Source organism: Sciurus vulgaris (genome assembly GCF_902686455.1).
Source record: "Sciurus vulgaris genome assembly, chromosome: 6".
Taxonomy (NCBI): domain Eukaryota; kingdom Metazoa; phylum Chordata; class Mammalia; order Rodentia; family Sciuridae; genus Sciurus; species Sciurus vulgaris.
Genome location: NC_136466.1, coordinates 91249557 through 91274529, shown reverse-complemented (window position 1 = coordinate 91274529; position 24973 = coordinate 91249557). Strand labels below are relative to the sequence as shown.

Here is a 24973-nt window from a genome sequence, read left to right as displayed (position 1 = left end):
TTCCCTCTTCCATCTTTATTTTCAATTAGTGATGACTTCCTCCATCAGGAGTTTTTGGCACACACCTTGCTTCCTGTTAGGAGGAGCAACCATGTGGCTGAGGTGGCAAGGGTAGAAGAAAACTGCTCCATAGCCACCCTCACACATCATAGTCCTAATCCTTTATCTAATCCTTTTATCTCTGTCCCCTGAACTCAGAATTAGGTCTGTTGATCTCCCAGCACTTTATCCACCCTGGAGGAAGAATGGGAAGTGTTATCTGGAACCTCCATACTAATTTTTCTCTCCCTGGACCAGGGTGCCTGGAATCCAAACTAAAATTAAACAAAAAGTAAATCTCTGTAAACCTTCCTTTGCAGAATTTCTTCCATCAATCCTCCTTTAACCTGCCCTGGCCAGCAATATGGTACCTAAGAGAGTGTCTTTATGTGGTTCCAACCATCAACCCCACAACAAATTCTACAAGAATCTAGGGTTCAACCACTGATGGGTTTCATGAGACATTTAGTGATAAAACTGGGAAAATCCTGGAAAACTCTGACCCGTGTGCCTATTCTCACTCAGCCAAACCATCTTTGGCAGCAGTCTTTCCTAATAAGAGCTCAGAGTGGGGTGGCAGAATCTCATTTTACATGATCCTGACTTGAAAATTCTTGCCGCAAGGGGACCTAGTAATGGGCTGGAACCTGGCTAAGGCTCCATAACATGGTGGACAGTCTGGATCCTCCTCTGCCCAACTGTCTTCCCCCCTAAAACGTCCCCTTTTCATTCCTATGTCTCTATGTCAAAAAGCATCCCACTATGGCTTACTATTTCCTTCATCAGGGTTTATTAGCATCTCATTATAATTCGGAGTGACTTAAAGACCCTGGCTTTCCCTGAAGGCTGGACAGATTCAGTACAGTTAGATGCATCATGGGGTTGGTTGGCATATTCACCTCCCTGTAATAACACCTGTGAATCCTCTCTATACCTAGTTATTGTTTGTGACCAATGGGGCTAATGAGTCCTCCTGGTCTGGTACTATTCCTTCCAGCCTATCTGGCTAACTCACAGCTTCCTGAACATACCCTTCTCCATTTTACACAGGGAATATTGTTATGGTTTGTATGTGAGTTGTCTCCAAAAGCTCACGTGTGAGACAATGCAGGAAGGTTCAGAGGAGAAACAATTGGGCTGTGAGTCTTAATCCAATCAGTGATTTAATCCCCTGATAAAATGGTAACCAAGTGGTAGGGTGTTGCTGGAGGAGGTGGGGAATTGGGGCATAGCTTGGGTATATATTTGTATCTGTTGAGTGGAGACTTGCTGTGCTTCCTGATCACCATGATGTGAGCTGCTTTCCTCTGCCACTCTCTCCTGCCATGATATTAGCCTCCACCTTGAATGGAGCCAGACTAAACCATGAGCCCTCTGAAACCATGAACTCTCAAATAAATCTCTTCTACTCTACAATTGTGCAGTCAGATCCGTTTAGTCAAAGCAGCAAAAAAGCTGACTAAAACAAATATTTATCTGTATTCTAAGAATAGATCTTTACTGATTAGACGATATGCTTTTCCCTATCCATTTCTTTCTCTTTTACAGCAAGTCTCTCAGACTAAAAGCAGTAGCAGAGACTTTGTAGGTGTGCAAGATTTGAATAGGACAAGTCAAGTCACAGTTCTTCAATAAACATGAAAATAATCTTAAGGTTAATGAGAGTTGCTGAAGGGAAAAAAGGATGTAGGCTCAGATTCCAAGACACTTCTTCCTGTTTGGAGGTGAAAATATCAAAGAGACAAGAAAGATGGGAAAAGGTGATATTCTAACCTTTTATGATGACTCGCAATACATTCTTTCAGTCATACATGATACTGCAGGCTTTCTAATGTTCAAATGGTTTGTAATTACATTGCTGTACTTGAAAAGATAAGCTTTTATCTATGTCCTCAGCTTTATCTTTGGTGAGTTGAAATTTCTTCATCCTGAAGCTGTGAAAACCTGAGTTATTATAAAAGGTACATGAAAAAATGATTAACTTTGTACTTGAGGGAAATGTTCCACATCTTTTAAGCACCATGGGTCCCTGTGCAATTACAAATAATTCTGAAATAAATTTGGTTTTTGCAGAGAGAATTTAACTTAAGTTTATTACAGACTATATCCATTATGCCTTCTCAGTATTTCTTAAAACTATGACTATATAAATAATTTGGATTGAGACCTAAATATGTTGCCAAGGTAAATTTTTTGTTTTTTAATGTTGCATACCCTTTCATAAAAATATTTAAAATATTAAAAACTATTTCATATCAAATTATCAAATGATGGACTATCTATCTCCCAGATAAAATACAATTAAGTCAATGGACTATTTGACAACTCTGATTTCCTCTGATCCTGTTTATCTCCTGTTCTCTTTTCATGGTTTTGCTTCATATTAAGAATGGAGTTGTTAGCTCTGATAAAAGTTTGTTTCTGTCCAAAATTGAATCATGTGAAATCCTGAGGCTTACTTCCTCCTGATCCTCTCTTGGGCTCAGCTCCTACAACTCCTTGGATATCTCTTCCCCCTATAAGCCCCATGACAAAACTTTGGCTATTCATTGATTTCCAAAACAAACAAATACCATTTCCCCAAGGATTTAATGAATCTGAAATGAGGAGTCACCTCAAACGCTAAATGGTTCATATCTTCTCAAATCTCCTCTGCACAACCCCAGCAAAGAGCCAGTCACCACATCTTCCTAAAGAGGAGGGCTTTTCTCCTTCTGTCTGAAGCCAGGGAAACAGCTGAATTACCTTCCCTAAAGCAATGGAGGAATTTTGCTTTATTCTTTTTCCAGCTTTATAGTGGTATAATTGACAAATGAAAAAAGTATATTTATGGAATAATGCTGTTTTGTTACATGTATATATTATGAAATCATTATCCCAATCAAGCTCACTAATATATCCAGGACCTTACATAGTTATCATTCTATGTATGTGTTTGAAAGCATTTAAAACCTACTCTCTCAGCAATTTTCAAGCATACAGTACAATAACTATAGTTACCATGCTGCAAAATAGATCTAGAGAATATATAATGAAATTTAACCAACATCTATCCTTCCCCTACTTTGGAGAAGTCTCTGGGCTAGACCCTGGCAACCACTATTCTACTCTCTGAGAAGTTTATGAATTATACTTTTTTAAAAAAATAAGTTTCTACACTTAAGTAACATCATTTAATATTAATCTTTTTGTTGTCTGACTTATTTCATTTAATATAATGCCCTCTGGGTTTCAAAGGAAATGATTTTTTTCCATATGCTAATATATTTTCAACTAAATAAAACCCTATCATACATACACAGACACACACACACACACACCATACACCACACACAATCTTTCCACTTATTTGTATTTTATTTGATTTCTTTCATGGAGGTTTTGTAATTTTCAGTGCATAAATCTTATCTCCTGAGATTTTTCCTATTTTATTCTTTTTTATGTTATTGTAATTGGGATTTTCTTTTTAAAATATTTTTTAGTTGCCTATGGACCTTTTTGTTTTTATTTATTTATATGCAGTGCTGAGACTCAAACCCAGTGCCTCATGCATGTTAGGCAAGTTGCCCTGCCACAACCCCAGCCCATAAATGGGATTTTCTTGATTTCTTTGTCAGATAGTTCCTGGTTAATACATACCAAAGCAAATGATTTTGTATGTTAATTTTGTATCCTGCAACTAACTGAATTTATTGTTTCTAGAAGTTTTTTAGTAAAGTCTTTATGACTTTTTTTAACTTTATTTATATTTTACTTTGATTCATTGTACACAAATGGGGTACAACTTTTCATTTCTACAATTGTACACGATGTAGATTCACACCATTTGTGTAATCATACATGTACAGGGTAATATCTGTCTCTTTCATATGTAGATTGTGTCATCTGAAAATTAAGACAATTTACTTCTTTCCTTTTCATTTTGCCTTTATTTCTTTTTCTTGCCTAGTTGTTCTGGCAAGTACTTCCAATTCTGTTGTATAAAAGTGGCAAGAAAGGGCACTCTTTCTTTTTCCTGATTTTAGAGGAAAAACTTTTTAGCTTTTCACTATCGAATATTTTAGCTATGTGCTTGTCATGTATGGCTTTTATTATGTTGAGGTACATTCCTTCTATACCTAATTTATTGATAGCTTTTATTATAAGCAGATGTTGAATTTTTTTCAGGTATTTTTCTGAATATATTGAATGATCATATGGTTTTTAGCCTTCATCCTGTTAATGTGGTATATCATATTTATTGACTTGTATATTCACCATTCTTGCATCCATGTGATAAAGTCCACTTGATCATGCTATATGATCCTTTTGATATCCTGTTAAGTTTAGCAGTATTGTTGAAGATTTTTCATCTATGATCATCAGGGAGATTGGCCTATAATTCCTTTATATAGTGTCCTTTTATAGCTTTGGTATGAGAACAATGTTGTCCCCTTAGAATGAATTAAAGAGCATTTTCTTCCCTTCATTTTTTGGGAATATTTTTAAGAAGGATTGGTGTTAAATCTTTAGATGTTCATTAAAATTCAGCCGTTGAAGCTATCAGGTCTTGGGGTTTTCTTCGTTGGGAGGCTTTTGATAACTGACTCAATTTCCTTACTTGTTATTGATCAGTTCAGATTTTTCCTCAAGATTCTTCTTGGTAAGTTGTATGTTTCTAGGAATGTATCCATTTCTTCTAAGTTGTCTAGTTTGTTGTCATATAATTGTTTCTAGTAGTTTCTTATGATCCTATATTCTGTGGGATTAGGTGTAAATCTCCTCTTCTCTTTGTAATTGTGTCTTTCCCTCCCCCAAACCTTAGTCTAGCTAAAGGTTTACAAAATTTGTGTTTTTATAAAACCAACTCTAAGTTTCATGGATCGTTACCATTGTTTTCCTAGTGTTTACTTCATTTATTTCTGCTATGATCTTTATTATTTCTTTCCCTCTAACTGTAAAGAATATACAGCTTTACAAAAACTGCAGAAAGTGTTTTATGTAAGGCCAAATGTTGGGGAGTGGAGGAAAGGAGTTTAGCTGCATTGTCCATTTCATAGTTTACATTTCAATTTTTCTAAGGGCCTCTTAGGGTGAGATGCATTTTTGAAAGTATCCCTTGAAATATATAGTTTGTTGATTATCATGATTGAACCACAGAATAAAAGACACAATTAAATTTAACCCAAAATTGCCTTAAGAAAGACTGTAACCAGCAATTAGAGAGTTGCTTGGATCAGAAATAATGATGTTTTATTAAATTGTAGCAATTGCTCTGCCTGACCTACATTTGAAATAGTAATGAGAAGAAGAGAGAAATATTGAAACAGAGAATGGGACACTGTCTCCATGGCATCAAATCAAGAACTGCTTCCTTCTATATCTTTCACTACCACCTGGGAGATATCTGTGGAAGAACAAACAGCTGAGTTGTTTCTGTAGCAGAAAGAGGGCACAATACAGGCAGTTCTCATGACATTTCCTTGAGTAACACCCTGTCACCTGCAGAGTCATTTCTGCCTCTCTACCACTTCTCAGTCCGTAAATGGCCCCATAAGAATTAATCATCTGAAACTCACCCGTCATTACAGATAGAAGAAGAGTGAGGATTGTAGTCATAAATAACAGAGTCTTCATGAAAAAGTCTAACCCTGAGTTTAAATCAGTAGAAATGTTTTTGACTTACAAATTTCATTTGTGTGTAATTTATATACAACCAAACGCACACATTATAAGTATACAGTTAAAGGGGGTTAATGAATGCTACATACTCATATGACCTTGACTAGTCAAAACAAAAAACATTTTCATCACTCCAGACAGTTCCCTTGTGCTTCTTCTCATTCAAAATTCTTTTTAAAGTAACATAACATTTATGTGAACATTTAAAAATTGAGGTAAAATTTCTAAAAATTTGTTCACTTGCCATAAACAACATAGATCTTCAATTCTTCATCTAAATTAGATAACATTTTTCTAAGTATAGGTTTAGCAAGGCTCATTACTAATGAGAATCCACTGCTAAACATAATATTTTAATGTAACATTCACCCAAAAATATGAGTGGAAAAGGGTTATTATATCTACTGGACATGCTGTGAAGTCACAAAAGTTTCCTACTAAGGCTACAGTGTAGGTACTTAATGTGAGAGGGCTGGGGAAAGAAGGAAGCAAAATTAAAAGAAGCAAAATTAAAATATGCCATGTCCACATGGCTATGTAAAATCATATGTGTGTATACATATGGAGATTGACTAAAACATTTAAAACATAAAAATAATTAAAGATACCCCAATTCTTTTTTTTTCTTTTTTTATTATTATTATTTTTTAATTTTTACGGACTACATTTTGTTTCATTGTACACAAATGGGATACATCTTTTCATTTCTGTGTTGTGCATGATGTAGATTCATACCATTCACATACCCCGATTCTTATAACAATTTTAGAAGTCTCCTACTGAATCCCCTTTAAAATATTTCTTGTTTTATGTCACATCAAATGACTTTCTCTTCCGTCTTAAAAAATCACAAACCAACTAAAATCTAAAATATTATTGACCAATGGAAACCAACTATGAGATTTGGAGTGAAAAGTGCTTTCTCAGTCTAAAACTAACATTCTCCTCCAAAAAGTATTTCCCTGCCTGCTTCTCCACAGATCAATAATAGAGCAGACAAGAACTTTCCTTAATGCCTCTTGCTAATAGACACAAAGAATTTGATGCCAGAAATCAAATCATATTTCCTGATTCTAAACCATCCATCCATCTCTATCAGGTGGAATCTGTGAAAGCATTCTGAATGAACCAGGAACTTTCAGCCTGCACGCTGAAGAGATCCTGTGGTCAGAAAACTCTTGTGGTTTCTATCATGACTTAACGAAAGTAACAACTGGTGTACATCAGGAGACAATGAGAATATGACTGAAGTTTATTCAAAAACTGACATTGGCAAGGAAGCCTGGGCAGAATAAAATTTCATAACAAAGAGGCAAGATTTCTTTTACTTAGTCATTTTTAAAACACAAAAATAATGTTTACTGATAAAATGTAACATGCCGTATTATAATTCATGTGCCATATTTCCACTTACTGTTGCCCATATATGTTTTATAGCATAAGTAATTATTAATAAACATTTTAATTAAGTCTCACAGAAGCAATACTTCCAGCATTCCCTAGTCTAGACAATTGAGCTGGTTCCAATTTTAGGTTAAAACTATAATGAACATGTTTATATGTAAGTTTTTCTATACTTTAGGTTTTTTCCTAGGCTACATTTTAGATGCACTGTTACTGCATTTATGTATAAAAATTTTATGACTCTTGTTGCATATTTTTACTTCACAAAAATATAAAAATCTCTTCTTGAGCAATTTGGTTGTGTTATCAATAGCCTCACAAATACTTCTGCCCTTTGATCCATTATTTCGTTTTTAAGAAACTATACACACACACACACACACACAAGTATATACATATATGCTTTTTGTGTAAAATATTATTTTGGTATTTTTCCTATTATCAAAAAATTGATCACAATTCAAAGTCCCCAAAAGAGAAAAATAGTTAAACAAAATTATGTTACTCATGGTCCATATTCTTATAGTCATTAAACAATATTTCCAAAAAACCATAATAATGGTAAAATGTCAGAACATAACATATCAAAAAGGTTAAGTGAAAAAGTCAGGCTATAGAAATAAATGTATAATATGATTTCAATTATATATATATGTGTATATATACATGTTCATAGAAAAAGGATAGAAAGAAGTATATCAACACACATACAGTCGTCATTTCAATGCGGATGAACACAAATATTTCCACATACTTTGATATACATTGTTTACATTTTCAGGATATTAATCCTTCCTGAGAGTTCTATGATATATCACATTTATGTAAAATTGCATATAAATACACATGAATGATAATTGAATGTAACACTTAACACATAAAAGTTATTACAGAGGTGCTCCAATTCTCATAAAATAATTTTTCAAGTTTAAGAAAAGGGCAGGAGAAGTTAGAAATAAATGAAAGAGTAAAACACAGAAACTATTCCAACATCTGGAGATTAAACAATATGCTATTATATGATGAATGGATAACAGAAGATATTAGGAAGGAAATTAAAAAATTCTTAGAGGTAAATGAGAACAAAGAAACATCATATCAAAATCTCTGGGACACTATGAAAGCAGTACTTAGAGGGAAATTTATTTCATGGAGCGCATTTAAAAAAAGAAGTAAAACTCAACAAATAAACGACCTAACACTACAGCTCAAAGCCCTAGAAAAGGAAGAACAGACCAGCACCAAAAGTAGTAGAATATAGGAAATAGTTAAACTCAGAGCTGAAATCAATGAAATTGAAACAAAAAAAAAATACAAAAAATTGACAAAATAAATAGTTGGTTCTTCGAAAAAATAAACAAAATTGATAAACCTTTAGCCACACTAACAAAGAGAAGACGAGAGAAAACCCAAATCACTAAAATTCGGAATGAACAAAGAAATATCACAACAGACAGGATTGAAATACAAAACATAATTAGATGCTATTTTGAAAATCTGTACTCCAACAAAACAGAAAACCTCGAAGACATCAACAAGTTTCTAGAGACATATGAATTGCCTAAACTGAACGAGGAGGACATACACAATTTAAATAGACCAATTTCAAGTACTGAAATAGAAGAAGTCATCAAAAGCCTACCAACAAAGAAAAGTCCGGGACCAGATGGGTTCTCAGCCGAGTTCTACAAAACCTTTAAAGAAGAGCTCATTCCAATACTTCTCAAAGTATTCCATAAAATAGAAGAGGAGGGAACCCTCCCAAACTCATTCTATGAAGCCAATATCACCCTGATACCTAAACTAGACAGAGACTCATCGAGGAAAGAAAATTTCAGACCAATATCCTTAATGAACATCGACGCAAAAATTCTCAACAAAATTTTAGCAAATCGCATACAAAAACATATTAAAAAGATAGTGCACCATGATCAAGTGGGTTTCATCCCAGGGATGCAAGGTTGGTTCAACATCAGGAAATCAATAAACGTAATTCACCATATTAATAGACTTAAAGTCAAGAATCACATGATTATTTCAATAGATGCAGAAAAAGCATTTGATAAATACAGCACCCCTTCATGCTCAAAACACTAGAAAAAATAGGGATAGTGGGAACATTCCTTAACATTGTAAAGGCCATTTATGCTAAGCCCATGGCTAATATCATTCTAAATGGTGAAAAACTGAAAGCATTCCCCCTAAAAACTGGAACAAGGCAGGGATGCCCTCTTTCACCACTTCTATTCAACATCGTTCTTGAGACTCTGGCCAGAGCAATTAGACAAACCAAAGAAATTAAAGGGATATGAATAGGAAAAGAAGAACTCAAACTATCCCTGTTCGCTGATGACATGATTATATATTTAGAGGAACCTGGAAATTCCACCAGAAAACTCTTAGAACTCATAAGTGAATTCAGTAAAGTAGCAGGTTACAAGATCAATGCCCATAAACCCAACGCATTTTTATACATAAGTGATGAATCTTCAGAAAGAGAAATTAGGAAAACTACCCCATTCACAATAGCCTCAAAAAAAATAAAATACTTGGGAATCAATCTCACAAAAGAGGTGAAAGACCTCTACAATGAGAACTATACAACACTAAGAAAGAAATTAAAGAACACCTTAGAAGATGGAAAGATCTTCCATGTTCTTGGATAGGAAGAATTAATATTGTCAAATGGCCATACTACCTAAAGTGCTATACAAATTCAATGCAATTCCAATTAAAATCCCAATGACGTACCTTACAGAAATAGAGCAAGCAATTATGAAATTCATCTGGAAGAATAAGAAACCCAGAATAGCTAAAGCAATCCTTAGCAGGAAGAGTGAAACAGGGGGTATTGCAATACCAGATCTTCAACTCTACTACAAAGCAATAGTAACAAAAACGGCATGGTATTGGTACCAAAATAGAAAGGTAGATCAATGGTACAGAATAGAGGACACGGACACAAACCCAAATAAATACAATTTTCTCATACTAGACAAAGGGGCCAAAAATATGCAATGGAGAAAAGATAGCCTCTTCAACAAATGGTGCTGGGAGAATTGGAAATCCATATGCAACAGAATGAAACTAAACCCCATATCTCTCACCATGCACGAAACTAAACTCAAAATGGATTAAGGACTTCAGAATCAGACCAGAGACCCTGCAGATTATAGAAGAAAAAGTAGGTCCAAATCTTCACCTTGTTGGTCTAGGATCAGACTTCCTTAACAGGACTCCCATAGCACAAGAAATAAAAGCTAGAATCAACCACTGGGATAGATTCAAACTAAAAAGCTTTCTCTCAGCAAAGGAACTATCAGCAATGTGAAGAAAGAGCCTACAGAGTGGAAGAATATCTTTGCCAATCATACTTCAGATAGAGCACTAATCTCCAGAATCTATAAAGAACTCAAAAAACTCTACTCCAAGAATTCAAATAATCCAGTGGACAAATGGGCTAAGGAAATGAATAGACACTTCACAGAAGAAGATCTACAAGCAATCAACAAACATATGGAAAAATGTTCAACATCTCTAGTAATAAGGGAAATGCAAATCAAAACCACCCTAAGATTCCATCTCACCCCAATTAGAATGGCGATTATCAAGAATACGAGCAACAACAGGTGTTGGTGAGGATGTGGGGAGAAAGGTACACTCATACATTGCTGGTGGGGCTGCAAATTAGTGCAGCCACTCTGGAAAGCAGTGTGGAGATTCCTTAGAAAACTTGGAATGGACCCTCCATTTGACCCAGCTATCCCACTCCTTGGCCTATACCCAAAGGACTTAAAATCAGCATACTACAGAGATACAGCCACATCAATGTTCATAGCTGCTCATTCACAATAGCCAGACTGTGGAACCAACCTAGATGCCCTTCAATTGATGAGTGGATAAAGAAACTGTGGTGTGTATATATATATACAATGGATATTACTCAGCCATAAAGAATGATAAAATTATGGCATTTGCAGGCAAATGGATGAAATTGGAGAATATCATGCTAAGTGAGATAAGCCAATCTCAAAAAGCCAAAGGAAGAATGATATCGCTAATAAGTGGAGGATGACACATAATGGGGGGGAGGGAAGGGTTAGTGTTAGGGTTAGAGTTAGGGTTAGGGAGGGGGGCAAGTATGGAGGAAGGAAGTACTTTATAGAGGGTAAAGAGGGGTGGGAGGGGTGGGGGGAAGGGAAAAAATAACAGAATGTATAAAACAACATTACTCTATGTAAATTTATGATTACACAAATGATATGCCTTTACGCCATGTACAGAGAAACAACATGTATCCCATTTGTTTACAATAAAAAAATATATATATAAAGAGAAAAAAAAATGAAAAGGGCAGGAACGACAAAAGGAGTTTGTTATGGTGCAAAAAGCAAAGAATAGTTCAATTGAGAAATTTCTTCAACTTGTACCTGTAATGTGGGATAATATGTTCATTGGTTGTTGTGAAGACCGCTGAATTGTAAAAAATAAATCCACACATACATACACAGAACACCTTGTATATAGTAGGCCTTTGGCTAAATGTTCGATCTTTTCTTACCCACTTACATTAAAGTTTGGTCTAGGTATATCTACACCTGTAAAAACCATAACAAATTTCTAGGGAGAAAATGCACTGGAAAAAATCATTTTTACTTTAATTTTTAAAAAGATAAATCATGCTAGCTGGCAGTCAGAGCAAATACAAGATGCCAAACTTTACAAGATAGAAAGCATGGCCATAAGGAGATGTGGATAAGCAGCCCATACTGAAATGGGCCTTCTTTCAGAAGAGCGGGTTACTCAGGGATATGTTTTCCACAGAACAAAATTCTCACGTATTTTAATGGTCATAGGAGTATTCCCAGAGCACAGGAAACCTTCTCTTATGGCTTTCATTACCCATTCTATTGAGACAAAATGCATAAAATATTAAATCTGTCCTCAAGCCATCTGCTAAAAGTACAGATATCTAAGGCCAAAAATACATTCATTGATTCAGAATTAAAATTTATTTTAGGCTTTCAAACAGATATCCTTGGTCACCTTGAAGCATAGGTTCTTGCTTTAGCAGGATGGTTGGAGACATCAGTCTTACTACACAACAAAAATATGATCCTGGATCATGAGAACAGCAAATTGGGATAGCTACTGGTTCCTGGTGAGCTGACACTGGCAGGGGTGTTGAATCAGGGTTGTTCAGAGCAGACTGCTGAATCCACAAAGGTGTGCTCAGAATCTCCCTGGCAGAGCAAGAAACTTGTCCACAGCTGAAGAGATTTGCAGCTAGACTAAAAACTCCTGCTGCCTACACCAAGAGACCCTATTTACTAATTTAACAAGCACAGACTATTATTGACCCCACAAAGCCCTACCTATGATCCCTGTATTTGGTGCAGCATAATAAACAGCCACCGGAGTGGTCATCGTCTAAACTTACCTACCTTCATACTGCATTTGCTGTTATGGGGTTTTGTCTGTGTGTGTGTGTGTGTGTGTGTGTGTGTGTGTGTGTGTGTGTGTGTGATTGTTGGTTGATTGTTTTATACTGTCTCAAATATGAGTATGCATGACAAACTAAATACTAAATATACTTACAAAGATAAATACATTTCCCCAATGACTATTTTTTTTCTCTTGGTATTTTATTTCATTGAAAATTATCAGTCACTGTATTTTAATTCATTGCACTTCTCAATTTGGTTAGTCAATTATCTGGCTGGTATTCGCCAGAGCCAAACAAAGGGCAATAGGAGTGCAAGGCAGGAAATAGGAGCCAAGGCAGTTGGGACTTACCATAGTAGCTTGCCTACAATTATGTGTCTGGGGAGAATCTCTTTGTTCAGAAGCAGGAAAGACAGATTGGCAACAGGAAATCGGGGAATGGAAAAAGAGAACAGAACCTCACTTACAGTTGGAAGAAGGAGTAGCAGCAGGGCATAAACACAAAGTTAGAACAAAAGCAAATTGCTAGTTGGCACCTGAGAGGAGACTTCCGATAGGCTGTGGTTTGGCCTTGGGGGAAATGAAGATGGTAATTTGAAACTGAAAGATGCTTTGAAAGCAGGAAGCACCTCAGCTCTGTTAGGTTTTATGAAAATTTACTTAAACACAAAATCCAAGACTCATGATAGGTGAATGAATGGATAGATAGATAGATAAATGAATAGATAGATGGATCAATGGATAGTTTTGTTGGCATATAGTAGTAATTTTAGGGACACCAAGTTGCCCCCTGACCAAATTTTCTTCTTTCTAGGTCTTCAGGAATGCTCTTTAGAAATTCCTTCCTTTGAATATTACTCAGCTATAAAGAATAATAAAATTATGGCATTTGCAGGCAAATGGATGAAATTGGAGAATATCATGCTAAGTGAGATAAGCCAATCTCAAAAGCCAAAGGACGAATGATCTCGCTGATAAGTGGATGATGACACATAATGGGGGGTGGAAGGGGGGCAAGAATGGAGGAAGGAGGACTGTATAGAGGGAAAAGAGGGGTTGGGAGGGGTGGGAGGGAAGGAAAAAATAACAGAATGAATCAAACACCATTACCCTATGTAAATGTATGATTACACAATTGGTATGCCATTACTCTATGTACAAACAGAAACAACATGTATCCCATTTGTTTACAATAAAAATAAATTTTAAAAAATAATAAAAATAAATTTTAAAAAAAAAATCCTTCCTTTGAGTTTTTTCAATGCATGATCCTTGGATCTCTGGAGCAAAATGAACTTATTTAGAAACTTGTGTAGTGGGGCCTACACATCCACAGTTTAATAAATTCACCAGGTAATGTTTTTACACAATAATGTTTGAAATGCCCAGACTAAGGCATTGCCCTTTGTCAAGTGTAAAGTTCATACAGAACTGATCAGATCCTAAAAAGGACCACAGGAGAAAGGCTGAAAATCAGACAAGAGAACAGGACAAGGAATATTTGGGGGTGGGGAGGGCTTCCCTCTTTCCAAACATTAGTGGAGGATCCTAGGCAGTAAAAGCCTCTCGGAGAGTAAGACTGGGCGGAAAGGAAAGAAACAAACAATCATGAGTGCCCCCCAGATTGTAGGAGCCACCAGCCTGGGCATTTTTCAAGGCTCAAGAAAATGCCAGGTCCTTCAGAATTCAGGCCACATTTGTCCACTTCTGTAGACCCTTGTAGAATTTTGTTGGTGTTTTATGGACTTCATTGATTAATTCAACTAAAATATTTATTGAGCACTTACCAGACACTATTCCAGGAACTGATGCAGGGCAGTGAACTAAAGAAACAAATGTGTGTGCCCTTAAGGAGCTTAGGGGCTAGCAGAGCAAATAACAAGGAGAGTGAAATATATATTAGATAATTGCTAAGGGGGAAGGCAGCAGGAAACGATAACTGGAAATATGTTTAATGTGGGAGAAAACAGCAATTTTAGAAAGGCAGGGATGGCCTTTCTGAGGAAGGGATGTTTGAGTAAAACTCAGAAGTAAGTAAGAAGGTGAGCAGATGGCAAATCTAGAAAAAGTGCATTTAAGCAGAGGTAACTGCAAGGTCAAAGACCCTGAAACAACAGCCTGCTGGTGTATTCAAGGAGTCAGAAGGTGGTAGCTGTGGTGGGAGGAGAATGAGCCAGAGGCAGAGCCAGATGGCCCCTGGAGGATCCTATCAGATAACCTCATAATGTGTTGCAGATCCCAGAAAACCTACTCTGATCAAAATGGAAAATGATTGAAAGTTTTTTGTTTGTTTGCTTGTTTGTTTCTGAGGAAATCACTTTAATTCTCTAAATGCTTGATGTTCACAATAACAATAGTAAATCATTTTTTAAAACCTGAAATTTATTACATCTTAAAAATAGGTATAAAGTTTATACTTTAGAAAAATATTCATATAAAACAAAGGGCACATAAAAGGGTGAGACTCAATTACCCAGAAAAATTACAGGAATATACCAACTGAATCCCCCAATGGATGAGGGAATAATGTGAAATTTCTTACTTAAAATAAGCAAACACTGTGGCTGTCTTGGAAAGGAACTATAATGGGGTGCTTTGACACTTTGGAGGATACAACTCCTGGTGCCAAGTCTGATCTTGGTTAATAGCCAAAAGAATATCTGATCACTTCTAAAAGTTAGTTGGGCAAATTTCCAATAAATGACTGAGAAAAATAAGAAAAAGTCCTTATTTCACTTTATTTACTTTAAGTTGTAACTCCGACTAGACAATTGGTCTGGCTTCTAGTCCCAACTTGCTAAATATTCTTTTTCAAGTCCTCTATTTCTTTAGCTCTCCTTAGTTTCTCATTGAAGAATTTGGAGTAGAGGAATTTAACTTTGACAAAATCACTGGCTATTTTGCTGAGAATAATTTGGCAGAAAGGCAAGTTTGGAAGGAGTAAGTTTGGTTTTAGAAAGACATTGCAACAATCCAGGAAAGAGATGATGGTGGCTAGAATTGGCAGAGGAGGTAGTCAGTAATGACCGGAGTCTGGATGTTATTTGAAGATGGGATGAACAGGTAGGGTATGAGAAAGAGAGGTGAAGGAGAATTCTGAGGTTTGGAAAAAAGCATCTTAAAAAATCTGTTGTCATTGTCTATGATGGGAAAGACTATATGGGGAGCAGCATTACAGGGGTGGGGACTTAGGGGATCATCAGCCTGTAACCATGAGAATGTGAGAATTCATCAAGGTAGTGAGTACAGAAGTTCAAGGACTGAGCTCTAGGGAACTTCGACTAAGTTTGTTCAGGGCCAAGTGATTTCCAAGGACATCATCTTTTGAGAAAGTTCTGTACAAACTGAGATGATTGATCACTGACTCAGCACAGGGAGATGAACGAGAAATCAGTGAAGAGGACATAGTTGTGGAAAGGAGGGAGATACTTCTTTCTGGGACCTAAGTGAAAAAACAGTTTCAGGGAGAAGATAGCTCTCAACTCTTAAGTGCTACTGATGGGACCAGGACAATGAAGACTGAGAATTAACCACTGGATTTGGCAATAAACAGTCATAGGAAACCTTGCCAAGAATGTTTTACGACCATGGAAATGAAATGATGTACCCCATTTGTGTGCAATGGATCAAAATGCAGTCTGTAATAAATAAATAAATAAATATACCCTCAAATTCTAGAATCTTTAATTCTGCAGAATATGGATGGGAGGATTTTGAGGATTAAAAAAAAAAAAAAAAAAAAAAAAAAGAATGGTCTCAGTACAAGTTACAAGGGACAGAAAGCCCAAATTCACTCATCCAAGATTATCAGTCCACTAAGGCTACCCTAAAATAACATTGCACTTGCTAGAACAACAGATATTTTTTTCACAGTTCTGAAGATTCAGAAGTACAAACTAAAGGTGTTGGCAGATTTGGTTCCTGAGGAGGACTGTCTTCCTCATTGGCAGACTATGACCTCCTCACTGTGTGTCCTTAAATGACACATCAAGAGGGATATCTCTCTTTCTCTCTCCTCTTTTTCTTCTAAGGCCATAGTTCTATCAGATTAGGACCCCAACATAGGATCTCATTTAACCTTAGTTACCTCCTAAAAGACTCTGTTTCCGAGTACAGTCATGTGAGAGGTTAGGGCTTCAACATTAAAATGCGAGGTGGGGGATACAATTCAAACCATGGCTAAGAGAGAATCAGAGAGAGCAACTATAAAGAGCTTTCAGGGATTTTTTCCTGTGCAGAAATGGTACAAATCGAGTGGTTGCTGGAAGGCAATATAGGATCAAGAAAAAGTTGTTTGTTTGATTCAAGGAGAGTGGAAGGAATAGAAGCATGTTTATATGTTGATGACAACGATTGAGTAAGAGGAAAGATGGGAAATTGCTGGAGCAATGCTCTCTATGGGTGAGAGGGCACAGGAGCACACATGGTTCTGCCAAAACAGGAGGCAGAATAGGTGGACACAGGTACCCAGAGTTTTGTCCATGTGGTAGGGGCTGGGCAGGGTTCATCAAAATTCTCCTCTGATTATCTCTATTTCCTTAATGAAATAAAAAGTGAAACTCACCGACTGAGAAGAAGAAGCGAGGTCAGAGAAAAAGGTATGGGAATCATCTAGGATAGCAGGAGAGTGATAGACTAGGGAAATGTAATATAATTGACAAGGAGCATTAAGGACCCACTTAAAACCTGTGGTCATGAATTTCAAGACCAATAAACAGTTGCATGCTTTCCCCCAGTCATGTGCTGCCATACAAATGCAGGCAAAAGAAGTAGAAAGGTGGATTTAACCAAGGTTTGATTTAGTCAAGGGGCATAAGGAAATATGAGAGGCATGGGTGATTACATTGTTGTACCATGTAATGAAGCCCTTTCTGCCTTGATTTAGAGTCAGCTGGGGTTACCCTTTCTCCTCCAGAGATTAAACTTCTTCACGAGAGGGCTTTAATTTTTGTTTTTCATCCTTGAATTTTCTAGTGACCCCAGCATAATCAATGATTTAAAACAGGAAATGCTCAGAATCCTTCCTGAACAAATGATTCCAGGAATCCCAGAGAATTATCCTGATGCCAAGCCACTTGGAAGAGGCTCCCAGGGTGAGTGATGATGGACATGGGCCAGACCCACTTACTAATAAAGAGGCTGGGGTCCTTCATGAAATGGTGCTTGAAAACTGGCCCTCTGGCTCTTTCCACAGGCTGCCTCCAATCCCTTATGGCCAAAGCAAAAATTTATTTAAGAGATATTCAAGCCCCACTAAAGAAACTGCACATAGAAAATGCAATAAAACAGATAGTTAGGCCTAAGAGAACATGAGCTAACATTCACTGCATAATTACTGTGCTCCATGCAGTGTTTTAAGAGCCTTAGAAATCTAATTAATTTTCATCATAATCTTAAATTGATACTGAAATATTCATGTTATGCTATTATCATCATCCTACTTTAGAGATAGAAAGTAGAATTATGTATAATTTACCAAGATTACCCAGTAGTAAGCAGCAGAGAGAAGAGTTGAACTCAGGTCGTCTGGTGCCATATATGTTTCCAACCACTGTTCTAGATGATTCATATCATTTCCCTAGAATGAAGAAATTAGTCACGTACCTTGAACGGAATTAAAATATGCTCTGCCTCAACCTCACTGCTAAAATCCCAACCCTTATCTTTCCTTTGGGTTCAAATAGAGCACTGCTTTAATATAGAACTCAAAAGATCCACACCTTAGTAGAATTCAGTATGACGTATCCCAAGAAGGATAGTGCACAAGGCAACCAAGTCAGAAAACTTGGGACTAATTAGTCAGTTTCACCATTTACTTATGTGAGTCATTTAACCTAAAACATTTTGTATTTTTACCTATACCTGTACTACCTGACTTATTAAGATGGACCAGAAAGAGTATCTCCTAAAATATTATGTGCTAAACATATCAGAGATTGCTAGAATACCAAATCAGGTAAGATCAGAAAGCAAGAAAAAAGTTGTGAGTCCTTAAGGCACACACAGGTCCAAATGAAGACTTTCCAGAACAGGTAACCTTGGAAGTGCTGAGAAATCATCCAATAGTGGGCAAGACAAAAAAGAGAGAAAGGAGAAAAAGGAAGTCCAGGAACCTGCCAATAACCATGAGCTTCTCTGTCCCAGGGTTGGGTGAGACTGGTTCAGCTGAGCACACAGCACTTGGCAGACACCTAGGGTCAGGGTTTCCACTGACCCATGTACACTCCTTGTGTGAGTTAAGAATAGGTGGCCCAATCTCAAGACTATGCACTTCCACTTGTCAGAAAAGAGTCCAGAAATATTTACTTTGCAAATTCAAGATATTTTACTGGCATATGACTGAAAAACTATTATAACAAAATGGAAGTCTACAGTGGTACTGTTTTAATCAGTTTTTCCATTGCTGTAACTGAAAGATCTGAACAGAACAATTTTAGGGGAGGCAAAGTTTATATGCGGGTTCATAGTTTCAGAGGTCTCAGTTCATAGACAGCTAACTCCATTCCTCTGGGCTCGAGGTAAGGCTGAACATCATGGTGGAAGAATATGGTGGAGGGAAATGGTTTACATGATGATCAAGAAGCAAAGAAATAGACTCCACTCACCAGATATCAAATATATGCCCCAAAGGCATGTCCCAATGACCCACCTCTTCCAGTCACAACCTACCTGCCTTCAGTTACCACTCAGTTAAGCCCATCTGGGAACTAATTCACTAATTGTGTAAAGACTCTCATGACCCAATCATTTGTCCCCAAACTTTCTTGCATTGTCTCACACATGAGCTTTTGGGAGACACCTCAATCCAACCCAACACAGGTGCCATGCGAATGGTGCCCTCTAGGGTTGTATATGCACAACAACACACAGCAGTTCTGCCTTGGATGAACCTCAATGCAGACCATACACTTTCCGTATATCTGTATTTAAAATATCGGAATGTGGTCATTTTAAGTTTTTAAGACCAAAATTGAACATTTTAGTTTCTGTCTTTTAAACTGTACTCTTATTAGCCCTAAATTAGGAATAATCTTTGAAGATCATGGACATCCACACACATTTTGGGCAGATAGGACGTCAACAGTGCATGTATATTGTGTGTATTGTTCAGTTAAAAACTGATCAGTCATTTGTATTTGGAACAAACTAGTCAGACTCTCCATTTCAATGGGATCCATTTCTCTAGCCAAATGCCACAGATTCAAAGTTGAATTTAAGAGGGAAAGAATCTCAGAAGGTTGTTAAGCAAGTTGAAATTCAGTTTTGGGGTTTTGTTTTTTTTCTCACATAGATGTTTTATGTGTCTATTTCTTGGATAATAACCACCTTGTGAAGTAATCTCTAATAACATTTACATATTAGAAGGTTCCTATCCTGGCACTCAGTTCCCAACCACCTATGAGATCAATATTAGCTTATTTTACAGAGGAAAAGGCTGAATCTTGAGGAGGCAATGTAATTTTGCCCTAAGTAAATAGCCAATAGGTTGAGGAGTCAGGGTTCCAACCCACTTTCTTGGAATCTATAGCCACCTGATCTCAGTTACTGCTCTCAGTTGTGGGATGGTTACGGACTTTTAAAAGATAAGACTAGCACTAGAAGATATACAAATGGAGCCAAAGTCATGGGTGATATTTACCTTGGATCAAATTTGTCACACAGAATCTTGAACATCTCACATCTTTGGACCAAGGCAGTCAGCACTACAATTTGGACAGTAACTTAGCCAATAGCATCATTGTTAAGAATCAAGTAGTATTAACAAAATATGCAAATTCTAATTTTGAAACTCAAGACATCTCTGAGTTGAAACAATCCCTTCTTTTTGGGCCAACTAACTCAAGAAAATTTCTTCTACACAAAGTTTCATACATTCATTTATCAAAACCCTATCCTATACCACCCATCATTATTGCTACAATATTTGTGATTCCCACTTAGTGTCCTAAAAGAGTTAGCTTCCTCAACCAGCTTACTTAGAGAAGGATTTGGAAATAATTACCATTTCAATTTCCTTTCTTTTTCTTTTTCTTTATTTGCACTACTGGAGATTGAATCCCAGGCCTAACATATGCCAGGCAAGCACTCTATGACTGGTCCCTTTTTATATTTTATTTTAAAAGAGTCCAACCTAGTTGCCCAGGTTGGCCTGGAACTTGGGATCTTCCCAAGTAGCTGGGATGATAGGCATGCACCACCATGCTTGGTCCTTTCTCTTTAATTTGATAGAAAGTGTTCTCTTATCAAACTTTGAATATGAAATCAGTGGAATGGTGTGAAATATCAATGGTCATTTCTCACCCATGAGACAAAGAAGTAAAAGTCCTGGTGATTTTTATGACAATGAGCATTAAGGAAAAACTCATAAGCTCCTAAATCCCAGGGATTTAACGATTTAAAGTCCGAGGCGTCCCCACTGACATCACAGACCTTTCCTGCAGTCACAATGCTGCTGAGCTACACTCAGACACATGCTCCAGAAACACGAAGACTTCAGTTAACCTGTAATGAAGATTCCTTAGTACTTTCGCTTTCTAAAAAAGGGGGGGAAAGCCCTCCCCTTTTAAAAGATTCAAATCAACAAAAAATAAAGCTGAGAAATCAAGCCTCATGAGTTCAGGTATTTATCTTATGGACTACTCAAATTTTTTATTCTTCACTGGCTTATGTCCTTTTTATTACATATAAACAAAGTAATAAATCCCAAAGAGGACCCTCAAGTGGCTTGAGCAAAGTAGAATGGGAAATTATTCCCTGTGATTTTAGGACTGTTTGATCTCAACAAAGTTCCTAAATGTCTTATGGAAGCACCTGTGAGGATACACTCCTCCTGCTGACTGGCTGTGATGCAGGCTTGGGGAGAACTGGGGTAGGGGTCTGGGTAAGCGGGCAAGTGTAAAATGAATTGGAAGTCTCCCTTTCAAATTTTACATCTACAGAAACTACCTCAATTTAAAAAATAAATAAATAAATAAATAAAAACACCAATGCAAATATTCGCTTGCCATAGTTCCTGAGCTGATTCTGCATTCTGGTTGCCTAGATACAGATGTAAACAAAAGTGCCTCCCCAACTGCCGAGGAACAGCCGGATGAACCTGATGGCCCCCTTCCTGGCTCAGCCAGTGACCAAGAAAAGAAAGCAAGTACTTTAGATATTCATATCAAAAATAGAATATTTTGCTCAGCTTCTTTAAAGCTCAGGGTTGCTTACAGAGTTTTAAGACATCTTGGAAGAATGGTTTTCCTTTTCAGTCTTCACATATTTCCTGCTTATTCTGCCTTAATGAAGTGACTGATGACAGCACAGGTTGGAAAGTAAAAGGGTCTCCATTTGTAAATACATAAATTGTACTGATTTTAATATATGGGATAATTTTTTTAAATTTCATAGTGATTTGTTTTTTATGAAGATTCAAAAGGAGCCAAGATGAACTCATGGTGTAGACTTCAACAGGAAAAAGAGAATAGCTGAAAATAATGTTTCCTTTATTAGTACTAGTTATATCTTGTCCATTAATTAAAAAGGACATCATAAGCAATCAATGTTTTCAGACTTCTGTAATTCTCGTAACACCTGCCCAGTGGATGTAACCTTTTTATATGGAAAGAGCTCCCAAAAGCCAGCACAGTAACAAATACTCACTTGGGGTCTCTATTGACCATTCCACACACTAGCTTGTGATTCTAGGTAATTTCTTAACCTGTTTCCTCTTTTACAAAATGAGCTGGTTAGGCCTATCAGACAAAGTTGTAGGGATTGAATGAGCCACTTAGTTAAAGTGTGTAGCAGGTAGGAAGACCTCAATTAATAACTAAAGTGATTATTATCATCATTTATATCATCTTGAGCACTTGAGCAGGTCTCTTACACTTGATTCTCAAGTTCCCCACCTATAAAAACAATCACCTTAAATTTTTCTGTAACAAAGAAGGATTTCAGTTACTTAAAGTAATTATCCATAATACAAAAATGGTGATACCCACTTTTACAGGTCTATTGGAAGAATGAAATCCCATTATATGCAAGAAAGGACTTTATAGTTCATAAAGTCATAAGAATTGTAACATTTTAAAGTATTCTTATGAAAAACAGGAAAGTGACACATGTAAAACAATCCCATAATAACCATCAAATTGTTTGACTATGAGACAATTTTTAGGTAGAATCATGTTGCAGCCTATAAGAATGAGATGAATAAGAACAAACTCCTGTATTAAATTAGCAAAGATGTAAAGTTTTAAATACTGCCTTAGGCACAAAAAATGCATTTTAAAGGAGGAAATAATTGCACCACAATAGTAATGATTTTGCTTTAGGTAGTAGAATTATGAATAAGATTTTGTTTTCTATAATCTTTTAATTTCTTACACTTTTCAAAATTTTTGTCCATCATGTTTAACATTTAAAACTTTAAAGTTTATGTGTGTGTGTGTGTGTGTGTGTGTACTGGGTGTGTTTATAAGAGGATGCTATTTATGTTCTTTCAAATAAGTTTTAAAGTTAATAAAATAAAACATATAACCCAGGTGTGGTGGTGCACACCTGTAATCCTGTGACCTGGGAGGCTGAGGCAGGAGAATCACAAGTTCAAAGCCAGCCTCGGCAACTTAGGAAGGTCCAAGCAAATTAGCGAGATCCTGTCTCAAAGTAAAAAGGGCTGGGAATGTGGCTCAGTGGTTGGGCACTCCGGGGTACAATTCCGGTACCAAAATTAATTTTTAATTCAGTAATTTTAAAAACATGTATACGAACACACACATGTGCACGCGCACACACCTTTTACACTCCAGAAGAAGGGAAAATAACCGCTTGTGGACACAATGTTCATCATACCTTTTCAAGGCACAAATACTTACAGAAGCTACTAGGTGCCAAACATGTGAGGCAAGACCAACCAGTTGCTGAGAAAATACCAAAACCAGATTCTTGCTGGTCAGCAAGGGTGCAATGGAGAGATGAGAAGGAAAAAACTGGCATATGAAGTAGGTGAGGAACCCAGGGCCCAATATGATTCCAGCAGGAAACAGGAGTGAAAGCATGTGCCAGGGAAGACCAGTCTAGTCTCTAAGGATTTACGATGGTTTCGCAGACGAAACCATCGTAAAAAAGAATATACACAAACCAGAATATGCACACACAAGTGCCCAGTGGTTAGAGTTCCAAGCGGGCTGAGGAGCATCCACATCCCTTCAGCAAAGGGGAGAGGGCCAAAGCATTATCAAGCAGCTCATTGACTCCATCCCAAGCAGCCTGGAGCCTCTTCTGGTTGCCCACCACCAAGTGGGTTGGGTCAGGAAAACCTAAGTATAATTAGGGGTCCTTTATTAGCTTCCTTGATAATGGGCTTTCCTAATTTTTAAGTTTTGTTTGTTATTTGCTTTGAGGAAGGAGATTTCCTATTAAGTTTTCCAGCCCTGAATCAATATGTGATAGTTTCATAGACATTTGTTAAAGGACTGATTTTTGTTTGTGGGTCTTAACACATTCCTGCCATCATTAGAATACACAGGAATGTAAACCAAGAAAAACATACCATAGGAATGAGTTTTGTTTAATTTTTTAAAAATGAGATAGAATACCAATCACACTCTCCCTAGTGGATCCAGTTCAGTGACAGGCTACTAAAATTATGATGAAACTATGTTGTGTTTTTAAACATTAAAAATTAAAGAACACTGGAGTTTAAAGCATTTTCAGCATGTGCAAAACAATGAGTACATTTGGTAACCTCTTTCCTCATAGAAATGTTGCCAAATTATCAACCTTCATGCAAATAGAACTTTCTAGAAGTACCATTTATTAGATTAGAGGTTGTCGGTTAAGTGTATATATGACCAACTATGTTTATACTAATAAATTATGTATTATGCTTTGCGTTTTGATTTTTTTCTTATTGACTACAATTATCTGACATCCAATTTTCTTAGAATATAAAATTACTTGAAGAGATTAGTTTTTTAACTTGTTTTCAAAACTGAACTGATTCCCCTAGGAAATCAGAACATCAGGAATAATTCACTCTATGAGAATTTCTTTCATAACTCAGTCAATAATCACTAGATCTTTCATTTAGGAATTATCTAGGAATAATCTATGACTTTGACTTTTCCAACACTTTTTCCTGATGGTGATACTAAATCTATGAAAAGTAGCTCTTTAGTATCTCCCTGGAACTTGATTTTGACTATGGTTACTGGCAATACCTATGGGACTTGGACAAGATTGACTGAGTGATGGTCTATGAGATATACTGTGTTTGAAACCAAAACATTTCTTTAAGGATAAAGTGGACTTTTAAATAGCAGAGGATATATTTTAAATCCATGACCTTTGTTTCAGGTAAGATTATCTCCAGCTAAAATGTCAACCAAGAATTCTACAGATCTAGTTGAATATGTTGACAAGTAAGTCTATAAAATTA

The 24973-nt window shown here is 36.6% G+C and overlaps 1 protein-coding gene across 1 annotated transcript in view; it reads left to right on the top strand.

The window, feature by feature from the left end:
- Positions 1-21597: 21597 nt before the first annotated feature.
- Positions 21598-24973, top strand: part of FAM81B (family with sequence similarity 81 member B) — a 62195-nt gene continuing 58819 nt past the window's right edge. Inside the window, 2 exon segments of the mRNA XM_079146033.1 lie at positions 21598-21690; positions 24892-24956. Of these exon segments, the coding sequence (XP_079002159.1) occupies positions 24913-24956 (44 nt within the window). The 5' untranslated portion in view covers positions 21598-21690; positions 24892-24912.